The sequence below is a fragment of the Entelurus aequoreus genome, linkage group LG04, assembly GCF_033978785.1.
Source record: "Entelurus aequoreus isolate RoL-2023_Sb linkage group LG04, RoL_Eaeq_v1.1, whole genome shotgun sequence".
NCBI lineage: Eukaryota > Metazoa > Chordata > Actinopteri > Syngnathiformes > Syngnathidae > Entelurus > Entelurus aequoreus.
Window position 1 is genome coordinate 89,863,550 of NC_084734.1, and position 22,817 is coordinate 89,886,366.

The 22,817-nt window shown below is 40.4% G+C and overlaps 1 protein-coding gene across 2 annotated transcripts in view; it reads left to right on the top strand.

Moving 5' to 3' along the window:
• Positions 1–22,817, top strand: part of frmpd1b (FERM and PDZ domain containing 1b) — a 108,570-nt gene that overhangs the window by 42,413 nt on the left and 43,340 nt on the right. For both annotated transcript variants that reach the window (XM_062045992.1, XM_062045993.1), the window contains exons 3-7: positions 152–262; positions 5,744–5,916; positions 11,678–11,780; positions 18,850–18,895; positions 20,711–20,815. In XM_062045992.1, the coding sequence (XP_061901976.1) occupies positions 156–262; positions 5,744–5,916; positions 11,678–11,780; positions 18,850–18,895; positions 20,711–20,815 (534 nt within the window). In that variant the 5' untranslated portion in view covers positions 152–155. The remainder of the gene's footprint in view (positions 1–151; positions 263–5,743; positions 5,917–11,677; positions 11,781–18,849; positions 18,896–20,710; positions 20,816–22,817) is intronic.

Consider the following 22,817-nt stretch of genomic DNA (forward strand, 5'->3'; position numbering starts at 1 on the left):
TGCGCCCCCTAAACTAAAATGAGTTTGACACCCCTGACTTAGGAGTTGAAAGAAGATGAGATTGCAATTATGGAGATGAATCTGCACTGCGATACACTTTGTTGTGCTTCTGAAAGTTCAGTGTCTGAAGATGAAATGTTTGTCTCCTCAGATAAATGGAGGAGAAGGAGCGATGTCGGAGCAGGTCTCCAGCGAGGAGGGCAAGCAGAGTGCAGCAGGTGGTGGGAACCATAATACGTCGCACGAGAGAATCACTGAGCAGGTACATATACAAACTCACATTTCCTTTTGAACTTGTAACATCATTCACCACATTCTTCAGGGGAATGAAGATGGCCACTGTCTGTAGATTCAACAGACTAGGCCAGAAAATGTTCTCACCCACCAAGAAAATGCTGAGCTCACACCCACAAACTGCTTTCACAGCATTTAAAACAACTTACAGGGGAAAAGTGGATACAAAAAAACTGCCATGTTTTGATTGAGAATGAAGAAAACATCTACACCATTCTCCTGATGTATATTCAATATATGTCCCACATTATGCTATTGTAGATAATGATGAACATTGTGTAATAATAAGTTTATGATAATAGGCACGGCAAGTTTATTTATGGAGCACAAGTCAATTCTTTACAGGAATTACAAGAAGGCAAAAATAAGAATTAGCGATGTCCGATAATGGCTTTTTTGCCGATATTCCGATATTGTCCAACTCTAAATTACCGATTCCGATATCAACCGATACCGATATACACTACCGTTCAAAAGTTTGGGGTCACCCAAACAATTTAGTGGAATAGCCTTCATTTCTAAGAACAAGAATAGACTGTCGAGTTTCAGATGAAAGTTCTCTTTTTCTGGCCATTTTGAGCGTTTAATTGAGCCCACAAATGTGATGCTCCAGAAACTCAATCTGCTCAAAGGAAGGTCAGTTTTGTAGCTTCTGTAAGGAGCTAAAGTGTTTTCAGATGTGTGAACATGATTGCACAAGGGTTTTCTAATCATCAATTAGCCTTCTGAGCCAATGAGCAAACACATTGTACCATTAGAACACTGGAGTGATAGTTGCTGGAAATGGGCCTCTATACACCTATGTAGATATTGCACCAAAAAGCAGACATTTGCAGCTAGAATAGTCATTTAGCACATTAGCAATGTATAGAGTGTATTTCTGTAAAGTTAAGACTAGTTTAAAGTTATCTTCATTGAAAAGTACAGTGCTTTTCCTTCAAAAATAAGGACATTTACATGTGACCCCAAACTTTTGAACGCTAGTGTATACAGTCGTGGAATGAACACATTATTATGCCTAATTTTGTTGTGATGCCCCGCTGGATGCATTAAACAATGTAACAAGGTTTTCTAAAATAAATCAACTCAAGTTATGGAAAAAAGTGCCAACATGGCACTGCCATATTTATTATTGAAGTCACAAAGTGCTGATACCACTCCGTCACTCTACCACAGGGCAGCTTTGGCTACGAAAGTAGCTTACCACCACCAGGTGTGAATGATTGATGGGTTCAGAAAAACATGTGAAGCGACTTTGGGTACTTAGAAAAGCGCTATATAAATCCCAGGGATATTATTATTATTTTTAACATGCCTCAAAACAGCAGCTTGGAATTTGGGACATGCTCTCCCTGAGAGAGCATGAGGAGGTTGAGGTGGGCGGGGCGGGTTTGAGGTGGGGAGGGGGGGAGGGTAGCGGGGGGTGTATATTTTATCGTCCCGGAAGAGTTAGTGCTGCAAGGGGTTCTGGGTATTTGTTGTGTTGTGTTTATGTTGTGTTACGGTGCGGATGTTCTCCCGAAATGTGTTTGTCATTCTTGTTTGGTGTGGGTTCACAGTGTGGCGCATATTTGTAACAGTGTTAAAGTTGTTTATTCAGACACCCTCAGTGTGACCTGTATGGCTGTTGACCAAGTATGCCTTGCATTCACTTGTGTGTGTGAAAAGCCGTAGATATTATGTGACTGGGCCGGCACGCAAAGGCAGTGCCTTTAAGGTTTATTGGCGCTCTGTACTTCTCCCTACGGCCGTGTACACAGCGGCCTTTTAAAAAGTCATACATTTTACTTTTTGAAACCGATACCGATAATTTCCGATATTACATTTTAAAGCATTTATCGGCCGATGATATCGGCAGTCCGAAATCATCGGACATCTCTAATAAGAATATAATAATCATACAATTTCAAACTACAATCAAAGAGTGTAGATAAAATACATTTGTCATATGCACAACTAAATGTTTTCAACCTGGATTTAAACATTGCCAACGTTGAGGCCTGTCGCATCTTCTGGAGGACTATTCCAGATTTTGGGAGCAATAAACTGAACCTTAGTCTCACCATGTTTGGTCCTGCCTCTGGACAGCAGCAGGATACCACTCCCTGAGATCCAAGATGGTTCATATGGTTCTAACATGTCAGAGATGCACTTTGGCACAATACCATGAAACCACTTGTACGCAAGGAGAGCTGTTTTCAAGTATTTTCTCCAAGTAACAGGGAGCCAGTGCCACTGGACTCATATGGTCATATTTCCTGGTTCCAGTCAGGACTCGAGCAGCAGCATTCTGGATGTAAAGCTCATTTAGAGAGCCCGGTTTGAAGTCCATTCCAGTAGTCTAACCTGCTTGAGACAAAGCAGAGATTAGTCTTTCTAAGAATGATTTAAACTTTATGATAATAATACAGATGTGGGATCTGAGCCGAGAATGTCGTTGTGGCTTGTGCAGCCCTTTGAGACACTCGTGATTTAGGGCTATATAAGTAAACATTGATTGATTGATTGATTGATTAGTCCTCTGATTTTGGCAATGTTTTTCAGTTGGTAAAAAGCTGCTGATGTTATTGACTTAATGTGTCATTTAAAGGCCTACTGAAATGAATTGTTTTTATTTAAACGGGGATAGCAGATCCATTCAATATGTCATACTTGATCATTTCGCGATATTGCCATATTTTTGCTGAAAGGATTTAGTAGAGAACATCGACAATAAAGTTCGCAACTTTTGGTCGCTAATAAAAAAAAGCCTTGCCTGTAGCGGAAGTAGCGTGACGTCACAGGTTGAAAGGCTCCTCACATCTGCACATTGTTTACACGAGAGATTCGGACCGAGAAAGCGACGATTACCCCATTAATTTGAGCCAGGATGAAAGATTCGTGGATGAGGAACGTGAGAGTGAAGGACTAGAGTGCAGTGCAGGACGCATCTTTTTTCGCTCTGACCGTAACTTAGGTACAAGCTGGCTCATTGGATTCCACACTCTCTCCTTTTTCTGTTGTGGATCACGGATTTGTATTTTAAACCACCTCGGATACTATATCCTCTTGAAAATGAGAGTCGAGAACGCGAAATGGACATTCACAGTGACTTTTATCTCCACGACAATACATCGGCGAAGCACTTTAGCTACGGAGCTAACGTGATAGCATCGGGCTTATATAGAAACAAAAGAATTAAGCCCATGACTGGAAGGATAGACAGAAGATCAACAATACTATTAAACCATGGACATGTAACTACACGGTTAATGCTTTCCAGCCTGGCGAAGCTTAACAATGCTGTTGCTAACGACGCCATTGAAGCTAACTTAGCAACGGGACCTCACAGAGCTATGCTAAAAACATTAGCTATCCACCTACGCCAGCCAGCCCTCATCTGCTCATCAACACCCGTGCTCACCTGCATTCCAGCGATCAACGGTGCGACGAAGGACTTCACCCGATCATCCGTGCAGTCGGCGGCTAGCGTCGGATAGCGCGTCTGCTATCCAAGTCAAAGTCCTCCTGGTTGTGTTGCTGCAGCCAGCCGCTAATACACCGATCCCACCTACAACTTTCTTCTTTGCAGTCTCCATTGTTCATTAAACAAATTGCAACAGATTCACCAACGCAGATGTCCAGAATACTGTGGAATTATGAGACGAAAACAGAGCTTTTTGTATTGGATTCAATGGGGTACCAATACTTCCGTTTCAATGATTGACGTCACGCGCATACGTCATCATACATAGACGTTTTCAACCGGAAGTTTCCCGGGAAATGTAAAATGTCACTTTATAAGTTAACCCGGCCGTATTGGCATGTGTTGCAATGTTAAGATTTCATCATTGATATATAAACTATCAGACTGCGTGGTCGCTAGTAGTGGCTTTCAGTAGGCCTTTAAAGTTCAAGTCTGAGTACATTATTACCCTTAGATTTCTAACCTGATTATTAGGTGAGAGGGTCTCAAGGTGACTAATAATATTTTCTCTTTGCTTATATAAGCCAAAGACAATCATTTCAGTTTTGTCTGAGTTTAGTTGAATACATTTATTTTGCATCCACACACTGAACAATGAACAGGCTGACAGTGAAACGTAGATGTGGCTGTCATCTGCATAGTTGTGCGTCCTGTGATCGCAATAGGACTTCAACTAATTAAGAGCATAAAATTGCCAGAGGTTCCACTATACAGTAGTATGTTTTCAAAATGTAGCCTGGATGGTTGAATTTAGAAAGTGCTAACATGCTTTTAGTGAGGGATCCCTCCTGGGAACACACTCTTTTGGGTGTCAGTCACTTTAATGCTAATGAGCTGTGTTTGCCTTTTGTGGTATTGTGCGCTTTACCCAAACTCTGCACTTATCCAACGCAATAGATGCCATGTATCACGTAAGCTAACCATGAATACTTGCCAAAAGAGAAAAGGAAGAAGAGTTTAATTTCAAAACATTGCTTTTCCTGCGGGCAGCACGGTGGCAATACGAAGGTCCTGAGTAGTCCTGAGTTCATCTGAGATCTTTCTGGGTGGAGTTTGCATGTTCTCCCCGTGACTGCGTGGGTTCTACTCCGGCTTCCTCCCACCTCCAAAGACATGCACCTGGGGATAGGCCCCTCCCACCTCCAAAGACATGCACCTGGGGATAGGCCCCTCCTACCTCCAAAAACATGCACCTGGGGATAGGCCCCTCCCACCTCCAAAGACATGCACCTGGGGATAGGCCCCTCCCACCTCCAAAGACATGCACCTGGGGATAGGCTCCTCCCACCTCCAAAGACATGCACCTGGGGATAGGCTCCTCCCACCTCCAAAGACATGCACCTGGGGATAGGTTGATTGGCAACACTAAATGGTCCCTAGTGTGTGAATGTTGTCTGTCTATCTGTGTTGGCCCTGCAATGAGGTGGCGACTTGTCCAGGGTGCACCCCGCCTTCCGCCCGAATGCAGCTGAGATAGGCTCCAGCACACTCCGCGACCCCAAAAGGGACAAGCGGTAGAAAATGGATGGATGGATGGATGGTTTTCCTGCAAACTAAAAAAGATGAAAACTTGTAAAAGTTTATAAACTGTGTTATGTTTTGCGGCTGTATTCTATTTTTCTTTATGTCTCTTTTGATTGTAAAGGTTGCAGACCCCTGATCTTGTTGAATATCTTTATCGATCTCCTACAACATCATAGAAAATAAGACAATAACTGGGCTGTCATACGTATACATAAACCAGACCTAAGTTACCTAATTTAGGCCCAAATATGTCAAATGTCCTTAAAAAAGTGGTGTATGACAGACTACATCATCATATACCAAAAGTCCTGGAATGAATTGCAGTGTTAATTTGTTAAAAAACAACAAGATGTTGCTTATAATCACTGGCCTGTGCAGTTTTCAACCCCCTTTGGTCCCCCCAAAAATGTCTTACAATATCCCTCAGGTAACCTCTTACCCTCTTTTCCCTCCTCCCAGAGAGCGGTTGCTAGGAGATGGGAGGTCGCAACGCTCCAACAGCCTGTCCAATCAGAATTACCAAGCCAAGCTGTCCCTGCAGATTACCAGGGATCCTGTCCTGGACCGCAGTACTGGACACGGCTTCATCCTCACCACAAACCCGCCCCTGCTGGTCAGGGATGTGGCCACAGGTATACATGGAGTGTGCTAAAGACTGTCTTTATGTGAATGAGTCCACAAGTGGCCACCTGCTCTATGTGACCGTTCACCGCACGCCGGATTTCCTCTCACACACACACACACACACACACACACACACACACACACACACACACACACACACACACACACACACACACACACACACACACACACACACACACACACACACACACACACACACACACACACACACACACACACACACACACACACACACACACACACACGTTGATTCTGTTGGCATTCAGTTTGCCAGGCCGGGTGCCAGAAGACCCACTTGAACAGCAGAGACACCTGCTCACCTTTTCTAAATCCAATCAATTTTCAGGTTAGGTGACTTTTAACGGCAATACGACAAGTTGCTGATGTATTATACTCTAACCCAGTGTTTTTCAACCACTGTGCCGCGGCACACTAGTGTGCCGTGAGATACAGTCTGGTGTGCCGTGGGAGATTATCTAGTTTCACCTATTTGGGGTAGAAATATTTTTTGCAAACAAGTAATTATAGTCTGCAAATAATGTGCCATTGTTGAGTGTCGGTGCTGTCTAGAGCTCAGCAGCGTAACAATGTTATACTCTTCCATATCAGTAGGTGGCAGCAGGTAGATAATTGCTTTGTAGATGTCGGAATATGGTTTGTCGTGATCACAATATGCAGATGACAGTGCGAGGCAGCATGCAGGTGAAAAGGTATCTAATGCTAAAACCAAAAATAAACAAAAGGTGAGTGCCCCTAAGAAAAGGCATTGAAGCTTAGGGAACAAAACTAAAACTGAACTGGCTACCAAGTAAACAAAAACAGAATGCTGGACGACAGCAAAGACTTACAGCGTGTTGAGCAAAGATGGCGTCCACAAAGTACATCCGAACATGACATGACAATCAACAATGTCCCCACAAAGAAGGATAGCAACAACTTAAATATTATTGATTGCTAAACCAAAGCAGATGCGGGGAGTAGCGCTCAAGGAAGACATGAAACTGCTACAGGAAAATACCAACAAAACAGGAAAAGTCACCAAAATTGGAGCGCAAGACAAGAACTAAAACACTACACACAGGAAAACGCCAAAAAAGTGGTGACAGCACTTTAAGTCAAGAGCTATATTGATGCATGCTTGGTTATGCTTTAAAGCAGGGGTCACCAACGCACCGCGGGCACCAGGTAGCCCGTAAGGACCAGATGAGTAGCCCGCTAGCCTGTTCTAAAAATAGCTCAAATAGCAGCACTTACCAGTGAGCTGCCTCTATTTTTTAAATTTTATTTATTTACTAGCAAGCTGGTCTTGACATTTTTAATTCTAAGAGAGACAAAACTCAAATAGAATTTGAAAATCCAAGAAAATATTTTAAAGACTTGGTCTTCACTTGTTTAAATAAATGCATTAATTTTTTTACTTTGCTTCTTATAACTTTCAGAAAGACAATTTTAGAGAAAATCACAACCTTAAAAATGATTATAGGATTTATAAACACATATACTTTTTTACCTTTTAAATTCCTTCCTCTTCTTTCCTGACAATTTAAATCAATATTCAAGTAATTTTTTTGTAAAGAATAATAAATCAATTTTGATTTAATTCTTCATTTTAGCTTCTGTTTTTTCGACGAAGAATATTTGTGAAATATTTCTTCAAACTTATTATGAGTAAAATTAAAAAAAAACATTCTGACAAATTTAGAAAATCTTATTTCAAAGTCTTTTTAATTTCTTTGAAAAAATTTGTTCTGGAAAATCTAGAAGAAATAATGATTTGTCTTTGTTAGAAATATAGCTTGGTCCAATTTGTTATATATTCTAACAAAGTGCAAATTGGATTTTAGCCTATTTAAAACATGTCATCAAAATCCTAAAATTAATCTTAATCAGGAAAAATTACTAATGATGTACCATAATTTTTTATTTTTTTTTTTTCAAAAAGATTCGAATTAGCTAGTTTTTCTCTTCTTTTTTTCAGTTGAATCTTGAATTTTAAAGAGTCGAAATTGAAGATAAACTATGTTTCAAATTTTAATTGTCATTTTTTTCATATTTTCTCCTCTTTTGAACTGTTAAATTAAGTGTAAATATCATTAATTATTAATAATAATAGAGTTAAAGGTAAATTGAGCAAATTGGCTATTTCTGGCAATTTATTGAAGTGTGTATCAAACTGGTAGCCCTTCGCATTAATCACTACCCAAGAAGTAGCTCTTGCTTTCAAAAAGGTTGGTGACCCCTGATTTAAAGTCATATCCAACAATTGCGACAACGACTTTTTACTGTCAATATCGGCTGCTGAGTTTCATTTTTTCATGATTTCTGCTGGTGGTGAGCCTCCAGATTTTTTCAATGAAAAAATGGTGCCTTGGCTCAAAAAAGGTTGAAAAACACTGCTCTAACCACAGTGGCCTAGTGGTTAGAGTGTCCGCCCTGAGATGGGTAGGTCGTGACTTCAAACCCCGGCCGAGTCATACCAAAGACTATAAAAACGGGACCCATTACCTCCCTGCTTGGCACTCGGCATCAAGGGTTGGAATTGGGGGTTAAATCACCAAAATGATTCCCGGGCGCGGCCACCGCTGCTGCTCACTGCTCCCCTCACCTCCCAGGGGGTGAACAAGGGGATGGGTCGAATGCAGAGGACACAAAAAAGTACTTTTACTTTAAAATGTCAACTCTCAAATGTTACAATTTTATAAAAATGTTGTTGAATTTGAACAATAATCAAGTATGATTCTTTATTAGTATCTAATAATAACAATACTAATACAGTAGTACCTCAACTTACAATCTTACTTGGTCATGTGAGGACGCTTTTAACTTGTATCTCAAATCAGCATCTACCATTTGAAACTAATTGAAGTCAATCTCACTGCTGGTTGGGCCTCTCAAAACCTCACAATTTTAACATGTAACATACCTTTCAAAAGAAAAATTAACCGTTAGATAAGAAATAGTGTAAATAAAACCATACGATAAAATGTACTACAAACAACTACAGTAGTTTTATGAAGCTATGTATTAATACTATGTAATAGTAGTGTAATAGTAATTACCTTGGAGAATGGATTTTCTACGGTATCTCTTTCCAGCTGCTTCTCTGACAAACACACCATCAGCAGCTTGTCCATATTTTCATGGATAAATGTCCGCCATTAAGGTATTATTTCAATATCGCGTTATTGGCTCCCTTTAATTATCACTCAACATTAACCAAATTTCATTTAATAAAAATCTTAATCTTAATTTAAATAAATAGTGTGTAAAAACAATACAATCAAATGTACTACAAACAACTACAGTAGTTTTATGAAGCTGTGTATTAATACTATGTAATAGTAATGTAATAGCAATTACCTTGGAGAATGGATTTTCTACGGTATCTCTTTCCAGCTGCTTCTCTGTCAAACACACCATCAACAGCTTCTCCCATTAGCAGCTTGTCCATATTTTCATGGATAAATGTCCGCCGTTTAGGTATTATTTCAATATCATGGCTTCGCGTTGCTGACTGAATTTAATTATCACTCAACATTAACCAAATTTCATTTACCGTATTTTTCAGACTATAAAGTGCACTTAAAATCCTTTCATTTTCTCAAAACTCAAGACTGCGCCTTATAACCCGGTGCGCCTAATGTACGGAATCATTTTGGTTGTGCTTACCGATCTCGAAGCTATTTTATTTGGTACATGGTGAAATGGTAAGTGTGACCAGTAGATGGCAGTCACACATAAGAGATAGGTGTAGACTGCAATATGATGGCAGTCACACATAAGAGATATGTGTAGACTCTAATATGACTCAAGTAAACAGCACCAAAATATAGAACATTACACACGGCGCTCAAAATCTATCAAAATGTTTTAGTAGGACTTTGGTAAGCTATGAAGCCGCATCGCTCGATGGATTGTACTGTGCTTCAACATACCAGTATTATTTTGGTGTGTGTATTAGGTAAAACATTATCTGGCGTTTTGTTTCGCAATATTATGCAAAAGCAACTTTTCTTACCTTCTGGTACCTGCTGATGTGTATTTGGGATCTGCATAAGTCCTGAAAAATTGCGCGCGTCCACCTTTGTAGTCCGTGTCGACACCGTAGTCCAGTGGTTCCCAACCACCACCCGGACAACATTATTGGGGGCGTGCCTTAAGGCACTGCCTTTAGCGTCCTCTACAACCTGTCGTCACGTCCGCTTTACCACCATACAAACGGCGTGCCGGCCCAGTCACGTAATATATGCGGCTCTAGCCCACACACAAGTGAATGCAACGCATACTTGATCAACAGCCATACAGGTCACACTGAGGGTGGACGTATAAACAACTTTAACACTGTTACAAATATGCGCCACACTGTGAACCCACACCAAACAAGAATGACAAACACATTTCGGGAGAACATCCGCACCGTAACACAACATAAACACAACAGAACAAATACCCAGAATCCCTTGCAGCACTAACTCTTCCGGGATGCTACAATATACACCCCCCCCCATCCCCCTCCTCAATCCCGCCCCCCTACCCCGCCCACCTCAACCTCCTCATGCTCTCTCAGGGAGAACATGTCCCAAATTCCAAGCTGCTGTTTTGAGGCATGTTAAAAAAAATAATGCACTTTGTGACTTCAATAATAAATATGGCAGTGTCATGTTGGCATTTTTTTTCCATAACTTGAGTTGATTTATTTTGTAAAACCTTGTTACATTGTTTAATGCATCCAGCGGGGCATCACAACAAAATTAGCCATAATAATGTGTTCATTCCACAACTGTATATATCGGTATCGGTTTATATCGGAATCTGTAATTAAGAGTTGGACAATATCGGAATATCGGCAAAAAAGCCATTATCGGACATTGCTAATAATTTTTTTTTTTTTTTTTTTGAGCAAAAGAGAATTTCACAAGCATGCATGTCATAATTTACAGGGTTTTTTTGCCATGAGAAATCATTTTCTTCTGCTTTATGGTGAGGTGGTTAGGGTCCATTATGAATACATTATTAAAAAATGATCAGCTGAAACTGCCTTCTGTCAGCAATACAAAGAAGAAGACATGATTCAGTAGAAATAGAGGATGAGGGAGATGTGAGAATTAGGCTGTGATTGCCTTTTTGGGAACATTTGTGGATGAGTTTTACGCAAGGCAAAACAAAGAGGAAGGGAGGGGTCTCGAAAAACTGCAACGATCGTGATATTAGCAGAAGTGACACGTAAGCTCATTGGGGGGAGGGGAGGGGCGACGCTTGTGGACTCGTGTGCGGCATGAGTGAGCCCGAGTGTGTGCCAACATGTGTGCATATATCTGCATGCATCTCATGGGCAGACGGGGCTTTGCCAGGCAGATGGGGCGTGCGTGCGTGGGCGTATGCCTTTACTGTACGCACATGTGTGGGTTTTTTGTGTTGTGAGAGTGAGTGTGTGCTGGAATAAGCCTCAGTCGCACTCTCTCTCTCTCCTGTAGACAAACGAGTATAAATAAAACGAGAGAAAGTCGCGTGGAGCCAAGCTGGGAGAGACCCAGAATAACTGTAACCCCTCACGTCCTGGAGAGCTCTTTTGTTGAGTCAGCCATGTTGAATAACCTAATGTGTCATTTTGTGTGTGTGTGTGTGTGTGTGTACGTCTACTTCTGTGAGAATAGATCTTATTTAATCTGCTCTAAAAGAAGCAACCAGCCCACATATGCAAGCAGAATCCGGTTTTGGCCATTTTTCATTTTCTGTGTGTGTGTGCAGGGAGTCCTGCAGATGGCATACTCTACCCTGGGGACCAGGTGTTGCAGATTAATGATACAGCGTTGGAGGATTTGAACGCTGATCAGATAGAAAACATCTTAAGGTGAGAACGACGGCCAAACATGGGTTCACGCTGCACATAGGAACGCCTCTTTCGTAATTTGTCCATGCACAGCCCCACAGTACAGTTTAAAGGCCTACTGAAATGATTTTTTTTAATTTAAACGGATCTATTCTATGTGTCATACTTGATCATTTCGCGATATTGCCATATTTTTGCTGAAAGGATTTAAAGATCGCAACTTTTGGTATCTGATAAAAAAAGCCTTGCCTATACCGGAAGTAGCGTGACGTAGTCAATTGAACATTTCCGCAAAGTTCCCTATTGTTTACAATGATGGCCGCATGAAGTGAGAGCGATTCGACCCGAGAAAGCGACGATTTCCCCATTAATTTGAGCGAGATGAAAGATTTGTGGATGAGTAAAGTGCAAGTGAAGGACTAGTGGGGAGTTGAAGCTATTCAGATAGGTAAGATGCTGTGAGAGGCGGGGGTGACCTGATATTCAGCTGGGAATGACTACAACAGTAAATAAACACAAGACATATATATACTCTATTAGCCACAACACAACCAGGCTTATATTTAATATGCCACAAATTAATCCCGCATAAAAACACCTGCGTGTTTGTTATGCTAGCTCCTCTGCTAGCTCCTAGCTCCCGTCCATACAACCCACCAATACAATTCAAACACCTGCACAACACACACAATCACTCAGCCCAAAGGACCATTCACCTAACCCAAGGTTCATAAAGCTTATATATTTACCCAAAGTTACGTACGTGACACGCACGTACGGGCAAGCGATCAAATGTTTGGAAGTGCAGCTGCGTACTCACGGTACCGCGTCTGCGTCTGTGTATCCAAATCAAAGTAATCCTGGTAAGAGTCTGTGGTGTCCCAGTTCTCTACAGGCGTCTGTGTATCCAAGTCAAAGTCCTCCTGGTAAGAGTCTCTGTTGTCCGAGTTCTTCCATCTTGACTGCATCTTTCGGGAATGTAAACAATGAAACGCCGGCTGTGTTGTGTTGCTGACTTCCCTCACAAAATACTCCGCTTCGCACCGACAACTTTCTTCTTTGCTTGCTCAGCTTCTTTCTCCATAATGCAATGAACAAATTGCAACAGATTCCCCAACACAGATGTCCAGAATCACGTGGAATTATGAGATGAAAACAGAGCTAGTTTGTATTGGCTTCAATGGGGAAGCCATACCTCTGTTTCACTGGCTACGTCACGCGCATACGTCATTATCCAAAGGAGTTTTCAAGCGGAAGTTTAGCGGGAAATGTAAAATGTCACTTTATAAGTTAACCCGGCCGTATTGGCATGTGTTGCAATGTTAAGATTTCATCATTGATATATAAACTATCAGACTGCGTGGTCGCTAGTAGTGGCTTTCAGTAGGCCTTTAAAGAAAGCCATGCAGTATTCTGCTAGATCAGAGCCAGACTGCGTCCCTTCAACATTTTCACAGGTTGAGGAGCAATCAAGTGTGGCGTCGCCTTCCACAATTTAAGGCAAATTATTTGGGAAACCTCCCTTGGCAGAATTGTACCTCATTGCAAAACTAAAGGTAATGTGGAAGTGCGGTACGAAGCATACAAAACAGACCAAGGTTATCTCTAAATATGTTGGCAATAGAACATTGAAGATAAGATGATTATCAATCAATCAATGTTTATTTATATAGCCCTAAATCACAAAAGTCTCAAAGGGCTGCACAAGCCACAACGACATCCTCGGTACAGAGCCCACATGTCGATGTGAATGACTATGAGAAACCTTGGAGAGGACCGCATATGTGGGTAACACCCCCTCTAAGTACAGTCCATAGTGGATCTAACATAATAGTGAGAGTCCAGTCCATAGTGGATCTAACATAATAGTGAGAGTCCAGTCCATAGTGGATCTAACATAATAGTGTGAGAGTCCAGTCCATAGTGGATCTAACATAATAGTGAGAGTCCAGTCCATAGTGGATCTAACATAAGAGTGTGAGAGTCCAGTCCATAATGGATCTAACATAATAGTGAGAGTCCAGTCCATAGTGGATCTAACATAATAGTGTGAGAGTCCAGTCCATAGTGGATCTAACATAATAGTGAGAGTCCAGTCCATAGTGGATCTAACATAATAGTGAGAGTCCAGTCCATAGTGGATCTAACATAATAGTGAGAGTCCAGTCCATAGTGGATCTAACATAATAGTGTGAGAGTCCAGTCCATAATGGATCTAACATAATAGTGAGAGTCCAGTCCATAGTGGATCTAACATAATAGTGTGAGAGTCCAGTCCATAGTGGATCTAACATAATAGTGAGAGTCCAGTCCATAGTGGATCTAACATAATAGTGAGAGTCCAGTCCATAGTGGATCTAACATAATAGTGTGAGAGTCCAGTCCATAGTGGATCTAACATAATAGTGAGAGTCCAGTCCATAGTGGATCTAACATAATAGTGTGAGAGTCCAGTCCATAATGGATCTAACATAATAGTGAGAGTCCAGTCCATAGTGGATCTAACATAATAGTGTGAGAGTCCAGTCCATAGTGGATCTAACATAATAGTGAGAGTCCAGTCCATAGTGGATCTAACATAATAGTGAGAGTCCAGTCCATAGTGGATCTAACATAATAGTGAGAGTCCAGTCCATAGTGGATCTAACATAATAGTAAGAGTCCAGTCCATAGTGGATCTAACATAATAGTGAGAGTCCAGTCCATAGTGGATCTAACATAATAGTGAGAGTCCAGTCCATAGTGGATCTAACATAATAGTAAGAGTCCAGTCCATAGTGGATCTAACATAATAGTGAGAGTCCAGTCCATAGTGGATCTAACATAATAGTGAGAGTCCAGTCCATAGTGGATCTAACATAATAGTGAGAGTCCAGTCCATAGTGGATCTAACATAATAGTAAGAGTCCAGTCCATAGTGGGGCCAGTAGGAGACCATCCCGAGCGGAAACGGGTCAGCAGCGCAGAGATGTCCCCAACTGATGCACAGGCGAGCGGTCCACCCCGGGTCCCAACTCTGGACAGCCGGCACTTCATCCATGGTCACCGGAACTGGAATAACCCGGCGAGGGGGCAGAGGAGAAAAGAAAAGAAACGGCAGATCAACTGGTCTAAAAAGGGGTCTATTTAAAGGCTAGAGTATACAAATGAGTTTTAAGATGGGACTTAAATGCTTCTACTGAGGTAGCATCTCTAGCTGTTACCGGGAGGGCATTCCAGAGTACTAGAGCCCCAATAGAAAACGCTCTATAGCCCGCAGACTATTTTGGGCTCTGGGAATCACTAATAAGCCGGAGTTCTTTGAACGCAGGTTTCTTGCCGGGACATATGGTACAATACAGTCAGCAAGATAGGATGGAGCTAGTATTTTTCAGGCTATAAGTGGCAGTTTTTTTCATAGTTTGGCCGGGGGTGCGACTTATACTCAGGAGCGACTTATGTGTGAAATGATGAACACAATACTGTAAAATATCCAATAATATTACTGATGTCATTCACGTAAGAGACTAGACGTATAAGATTTCATGGGATTTAGTGATTAGGAGTGACAGTAAACGTATAGCATGTTCTATATGTTATAGTTATTTGAATGACTCTTACCATAATATGTGAGGTTAACATAGCAGTTGGTTATTTATGCCTCATATAACGTACACTTATTCAGCCTGTTGTTCACTATTCTTTAGACATTTTAAATTGCCTTTCAAATGTCTATTCTTGCTGTTGGCTTTTAGCAAATACATTTCCCCCAAAAATGCGACTTATACTCCAGTGCGACTTATATATGTTTTTTCCTTCTTTATTATGCATTTTCGGCCGGTGCGACTTATACTCCGGAGCGACTTATACTCCGAAAAATACGGTAATTAGGTTAAATGGGTTGATTTGATTAAGTAAGATATCTCTTTATCTCTCTATTAGGGTTGGACATAATAATGATTAGATTCTGTCAATTCAATGGTACTGATAATTGATGAATCATGTCGTGAGGCAACTAAAGCTACGCTAAAGTGCACTACTCGGCTACCACCAGCAGAGGTGCTGTTGATTCTGCCTCAAACAGTTTGCCGTGGAAAGAAGTACGACATAACATCAGCCGGTGGAATTGCTCTGCTGTGAACACTTCTCCGCGCAGCATTAATCAAACTAACCATGGCATGGAAACAGGAGTTCATAACATTTATAGACATTCTCCCATCTCATTGAAGATAATGTTTTATCTCGTAAAGTGATAAAGCGATTCCCCTGCTCCAAGCATGTGAAATCAAAGTAATCACACTTACGAATTTGTAATGATTGCAATCAATTGCAGTAAATTATGTGTTTGAATAATTTATATATATTATATCTATGTGTGTGTGTGTGTGTGTGTGTGTGTGTGTGTGTGTATGTATATATATATATATATATATATATATATATATATATATATATATATATATATATATATATATATATACATATATATATACATACATATATATATAAATATATATGTGTGTATATATATATGTGTATATATACATAAATATAAATGTATGTATGTATTTATTGGGTTTTGTATATATATATATATATATATATATATATATATATATATATATATATTAGGGATGTCCGATAATATCGGACTGCCGATATTATTGGCCAATAAATGCTTTAAAATGTAATATCGGAAATTATCGGGATCGGTTTCAATATTATTGGTATCGGTTTCAAAAAGTAAAATGTATGACTTTTTAAAAGGCCGCTGTGTACACGGCCGTAGGGAGAAGTACAGAGCGCCAATAAACCTTAAAGGCACTGCCTTTGCTTGCCGGTCCAGTCACATAATATCTACGGCTTTTCACACACACAAGTGAAGGCAAGGCATACTTGGTCAACAGCCATACAGGTCACACTGAGGGTGACCGTATAAACAACTTTAACACTGTTACAAATATGCGCCACACTGTGAACCCACACCAAACAAGAATGACAAACACATTTCGGGAGAACATCCGCACCGTAACACAACATAAACACAACAGAACAAATACCCAGAACCCCTTGCAGCACTAACTTTTCCGGGACGCTACAATATACACCCCCCCGCTAACCCCCGCCCACCTCAACCTCACAAATTCCCAATTCGTGTTAATTCCACGACTGTATATATCGGTATCGGCTGATATCGGAATCAGAAATTAAGAGTAGGACAATATCGGAATATCGGATATCGGCAAAAAAGCCATTATCGGACATCTCTTATATATTTATATATATATATATACATATATATATATATGTGTGTATTTGTATATGTGTATATACATATATATATGTATGTATGTATGTATTTATGTATGTACAGTGTATATATATATATACAGTATATATATGTATAGTATATAGAAATATGTATGTATGTATGTACAGTGCACACACATATATATAAAAATAAGTGCTGGCAAATGATGATTTTTTTATCAGATTATTCACACTCTTGATTTCTGATTAATCATGATTAATCAAAAATAAATGACTTGCTTACATAATTAAAATTAACTTAAAAAAAAACAAAACGAATATTTGACACAAATGCAGTTTTATTCTCAGAATGTCATACACAAAATTTTTTGGGGAATGTTAGACTAAATATACGTAATTTATTTGTGCAAAACTTGGCAACAGTTTTTATCTAAAGTCCCATCGAGATGTATTTTAAAGCAACATTTTATCACAGAGCCTCCTAACTCATCTTTGCAGCGGCATATGCATTGGCCTGACCATTCAACGTCATTGGCCTGACCATTCAACATCATTGGCCTGACCATTCAACGTCATTGGCCTGACCATTCAACGTCATTGGCCTGACCATTCAACGTCATTGGCCTGACCATTCAACGTCATTGGCCTGACCATTCAACGTCATTGGCCTGACCATTCAACGTCATTGGCCTGACCATTCAACGTCATTGGCCTGACCATTCAACGTCATTGGCCTGACCATTCAACGTCATTGGCCTGACCATTCAACGTCATTGGCCTGACCATTCAACGTCATTGGCCTGACCATTGAACGTCATTGGCCTGACCATTCAACGTCATTGGCCTGACCATTCAACGTCATTGGCCTGACCATTCAACGTCATTGGCCTGACCATTCAACGTCATTGGCCTGACCATTGAACGTCATTGGCCTGACCATTGAACGTCATTGGCCTGACCATTCAACGTCATTGGCCTGACCATTCAACGTCATTAGCCTGACCATTCAACGTCATTGGCCTGACCATTCAACGTCATTGGCCTGACCATTGAACGTCATTGGCCTGACCATTCAACGTCATTGGCCTGACCATTCAACGTCATTGGCCTGACCATTCAACGTCATTGGCCTGACCATTCAACGTCATTGGCCTGACCATTCAACGTCATTGGCCTGACCATTCAACGTCATTGGCCTGACCATTCAACGTCATTGGCCTGACCATTCAACGTCATTGGCCTGACCATTCAACGTCATATAGCAACGCTAGCAGCCTAAAAATGCAAAAGTCTGATTCATCTGATTAGAATGTAATTGACTAATATACTGTACACATATACTGTAATTAAAACAACAGATCAGATCGATAAAACTTTCCAGTTACCAGCACGTGTTTCGTGTCAATGTGTGTGCGTGTGTGTGTGTGTGTGTGTGTGTGTGTGTGTGTGTGTGTGTGTGTGTGTGTGTGTGTGTGTGTGTGTGTGTGTGTGTGTGTATGGTCCAGCCAGTAAAAAGCAGTGTTATTAGAAGTTTTTCATTGTTTAAAGGAGTGTGTTAGCTTAGTTTGTGTGTGTGTGTGTGTGTGTGTGTGTGTGTGTGTGTGTGTGTGTGCGCGGGTGTGTGCGTGCGTGTATGTGTGTGTGTGTGTGTGTGTGTGTGTGTGTGTGTGTGTGTGTGTGTGTGTGTGCGGGTGTGTATGTGTGTGTGTGTGTGTGTGTGTGTGTGTGTGTGTGTGTGTATGTCAGAATGGCTTGGCGAGTTGAGGGCAAAGGTCGTTGGGGAAAGTGCTTACTTGACAGCTGGACAAGAAAATGATCTGTGTGTTGTTTTTGTGCACAGGGACCTGGAGGATTGTATAACCGTGACCATCCTCCGGCACATGACTGTGAGTATAAAGCAGACATTGAAGAAGTTCCCGCTGCACACTTTCACCATAGCTCATGTGAACATCTGTCTTTATTTCAAGCATTTCACTTCCACATGAATGTCCCCATTCCTGCTCCCTGATTACGCTGTGCAAGTTTACAAACCTCTTTTGAGTCTGGCTAACACTCCATGTTGAATAATTACTGTATTTTTTGGAGTATAAGTCGCTCCGGAGTATAAGTCGCACCGGCCGAAAATGCATAATAAAGAAGGAAAAAAACATATATAAGTCGCACTGGAGTATAAGTCGCATATTTTGGGGAAATGTATTTGCTAAAAGCCAACAGCAAGAATAGACATTTGAAAGGCAATTTAAAATGTGTAAAGAATAGTGAACAACAGGCTGAATAAGTGTACGTTATATGAGGCATAAATAACCAACTGCTATGTTAACCTCACATATTATGGTAAGAGTCATTCAAATAACTATAACATATAGAACATGCTATACGTTTACTGTCACTCCTAATCGCTAAATCCCATGAAATCTTCTTCCTCTGTGTCGCTTCTAAACGACTCTGCCAACTCCAAAGGTAGACAATACGCCGCTTCCTCTTGACGTTTTCTGCTGCATATTTCACTACGTCCAGCTTGTAATCTGCAGTATATCATTTCCTTTTCGGTGCCATTTTTGTTCAGCCCTTCTCAGTTTTTATAAGTTACCGCTAGAGATGTCCGATAATATCGGCCTGCCGATATTATCGGACGATAAATGCGTTAAAATGTAATATTGGAAATTATCGGTATCGGTTTTTTTATTATCGGTATCGTTTTTGTTGTTGTTGTTTTTTTACACTCATTCACACAAAAGGGTTGTTTCTTTCTGTTATTAATATTCTGCTTCCTACATTATATATCAATATATATCAATACAGTCTGCAAGGGATACAGTCCGTAAGCACACATGATTGTGCGTGCTGCTGCTCCACTAATAGTACTAACCTTTAACACTTCATTTGACTCGTTTTCATTCATTACTACTTTCAATGTAACTGTTTTTATATTGTTTTACTTTCTTTTTTATTCAAGAAAATGTTTTTAATTTATTTATCTTATTTTATTTTATTAATTTTTTTAAAAAGGACCTTATCTTCACCATACCTGGTTGTCCAAATTAGGCATAATAATGTGTTAATTCCACGACTGTATATATCGGTTGATATCGGTGTCGGTTGATATCGGTATTGGTAATTAAAGAGTTGGACAATATCGGAATATCGGATATCGGCAAAAAGCCATTATTAGACATCCCTAGTTACCACCAATGTTGAAATGATCCATTTTTATACTTACGGACATAGTAGCAGGTAGCATCCCATGACCCACAATGCACTTCTGCCATGACTCGCCCCCGCCAAATTTTTATTGGTTGACTTGTGTGTGACGATTGCTGACATTCGCCTCGTCTCTTATGTGAATGACATCAATAATATTATTTGATATTTTACGGTAATGTGTTTATAATTTCACACATAAATCGCTCCTGAGTATAAGTCACACCCCCGGCCAAACTATGAAAAAAACTGCGACTTATAGTCCGAAAAATACAGTATTTGCTTTTGTCTTTGCATTGAGTTCAGCCAGTGTGCTTCCACTCAAACATAAAGGTGTGAATGTGTGTGTGCGTGTGCGTGTGTGTGTGTGTGTGTGTGTGTGTGTGTGTGTGTGTGTGTGTGTGTGTGTGTGTGTGTGTGTGTGTGTGTGTGTGTGTGTGTGTGTGTGTGTGTGTGTGTGTGTGTGTGTGTGTGTGTGTGTGTGTGTGTGTGTGTTGCAGAATCCCAAATCATCTATCATGTCAGCAGAGAAGAGAGCTCGTCTGAGGAGTAATCCAGTTAAAGTGCGCTTTGCAGAAGAGGTAGTGGTCAATGGGCACACTCAGGTGAGAACACAAGGAGTTAAGTCACTTGACCAGGGGTGTCAAACTCATTTCGCATCGTGGGCCACATACGGTCTAGGGAGATGTCAAGTGGGCCGGACCATTAAAATTATACCATACTCTGCTTTAAATAACCAAAATATCATGTCTTTCCTTTGTTTTGGTGTAAAGAAGCACAAGAACATTAGGAAAATATTGAAATTTAATGAACTATCCTTTTACAAAACATTTCATGAAACACCTCATATTTCCTTAGACAAATGTGCAATTTACTTTTATCATTCACAAATATGCATTGCAACTGATCCCACTGATTGTACAAAGGCACAAAACTTTAATTGGTACTGAAAAATATAGTAATGCACTTTAAGATTAAATGAGACTTTTAAAGAAAGGAATTTTTAAACCACTTACACATACGCATATAAAATCTAAATGTAATCCCTGCGTACACCTTACAAACTAAGGAGAGTGATTTTAAATGTGTAATGAAGAAAGTGTTCGCCTGTCCTGTAAATCTGTAAACTTCATACATGAAACATACATACACATACAATACATACTGAAAATGTATGGAGTTGTATGAACAGTAGAATTCCATCACACAACTTTTGTTTTGAAGCTGCTGACTAACATTAAAGTGCACATTTTTTAAATCACCACAGTAAGGATTCATCTTCACAGAGCTGTATTCTTTCAATGCAAACAGTATCTAAGGCAGCATTTTAAAGGTGTTAGTCTAGTCTGGACTTGTATTTGTTCCTGAAACTTGGCATCTTTTGGCCTGTACAAGTGCATCAACACCAGGTGTCATGTCCTGACTAGCTGTCACTTTCAGAATGTCATTTAAGTGCTTGTTTGTGAGCCTTGAACGCATTTTTGTTTTATTGATATTCATCACTGAGAAAATTGATACCGTCTGCTGTTTTCAGTCTGTCTCAGTGATGCGGCTTGTCTTCTACTCTGATGGAAAGAGTGCGCCCCTTAGCGGATAATCCATGAATTGCAGCGAATTTAAAATATTAATTCCATGTCTTTTATGCATTTTTTCCACTTTCAAATTATCCTGCGGGCCTGATCGAACCTCCTTGGGGGCCGGTTCCGGCCCGCGGGCCGTATGTTTGACACCCCTGCACTTGACGGACAAAAGTTTTTCAAATCAGTAATAAAAAATCGAGTCAAATACTATTCTACAAACCCCGTTTCCATATGAGTTGGAAAGTTGTGTTAGATGTAAATATAAACGGAATACAATGATTTGCAAATCCTTTTCAAGCCATATTCAGTTGAATATGCTACAAAGACAACATATTTCATGTTCAAACTCATAAACTTTTTTTGTTTTGCAAATAATCATTAACTTTATAATTTGATGGCAGCAACACGTGACAAAGAAGTTGGGAAAGGTGGCAATAAATACTGATAAAGTTGAGGAATGCTCATCAAACACTTATTTGGAACATCCCACAGGTGAACAGGCTAATTGGGAACAGGTGGGTGCCATGATTGGCTATAAAAGTAGATTCCATGGAATGCTCAGTCATTCACAAACAAGGATGGGGCGAGGGTCACCACTTTGTCAACAAATGCCTGAGCAAATTGTTGAACAGTTTAAGAACAACCTTTCTCAAGCAGCTATTGCAAGGAATTTAGGGATTTCACCATCTACGCTCCGTAATATCATCAAAGGGTTGAGAGAATGTGGAGAAATCACTGCAGGTAAGCAGCTAAGCCCGTGACCTTCCATCCCTCAGGCTGTACTGCATCAACAAGCCACATCAGTGTGTAAAGGATATCACCACATGGGCTCAGGAACACTTCAGAAAGCCACTGTCAGTAACTACAGTTGGTCGCTACATCTGTAAGTGCAAGTTAAAACTCTCCTATGCAAGGCGAAAACCGTTTATCAACAACACCCAGAAACGCCGTCGGCTTCGCTGGGCCTGAGCTCATCTAAGATGGACTGATACAAAGTGGAAAAGTGTTCTGTGGTCTGACAAGTCCA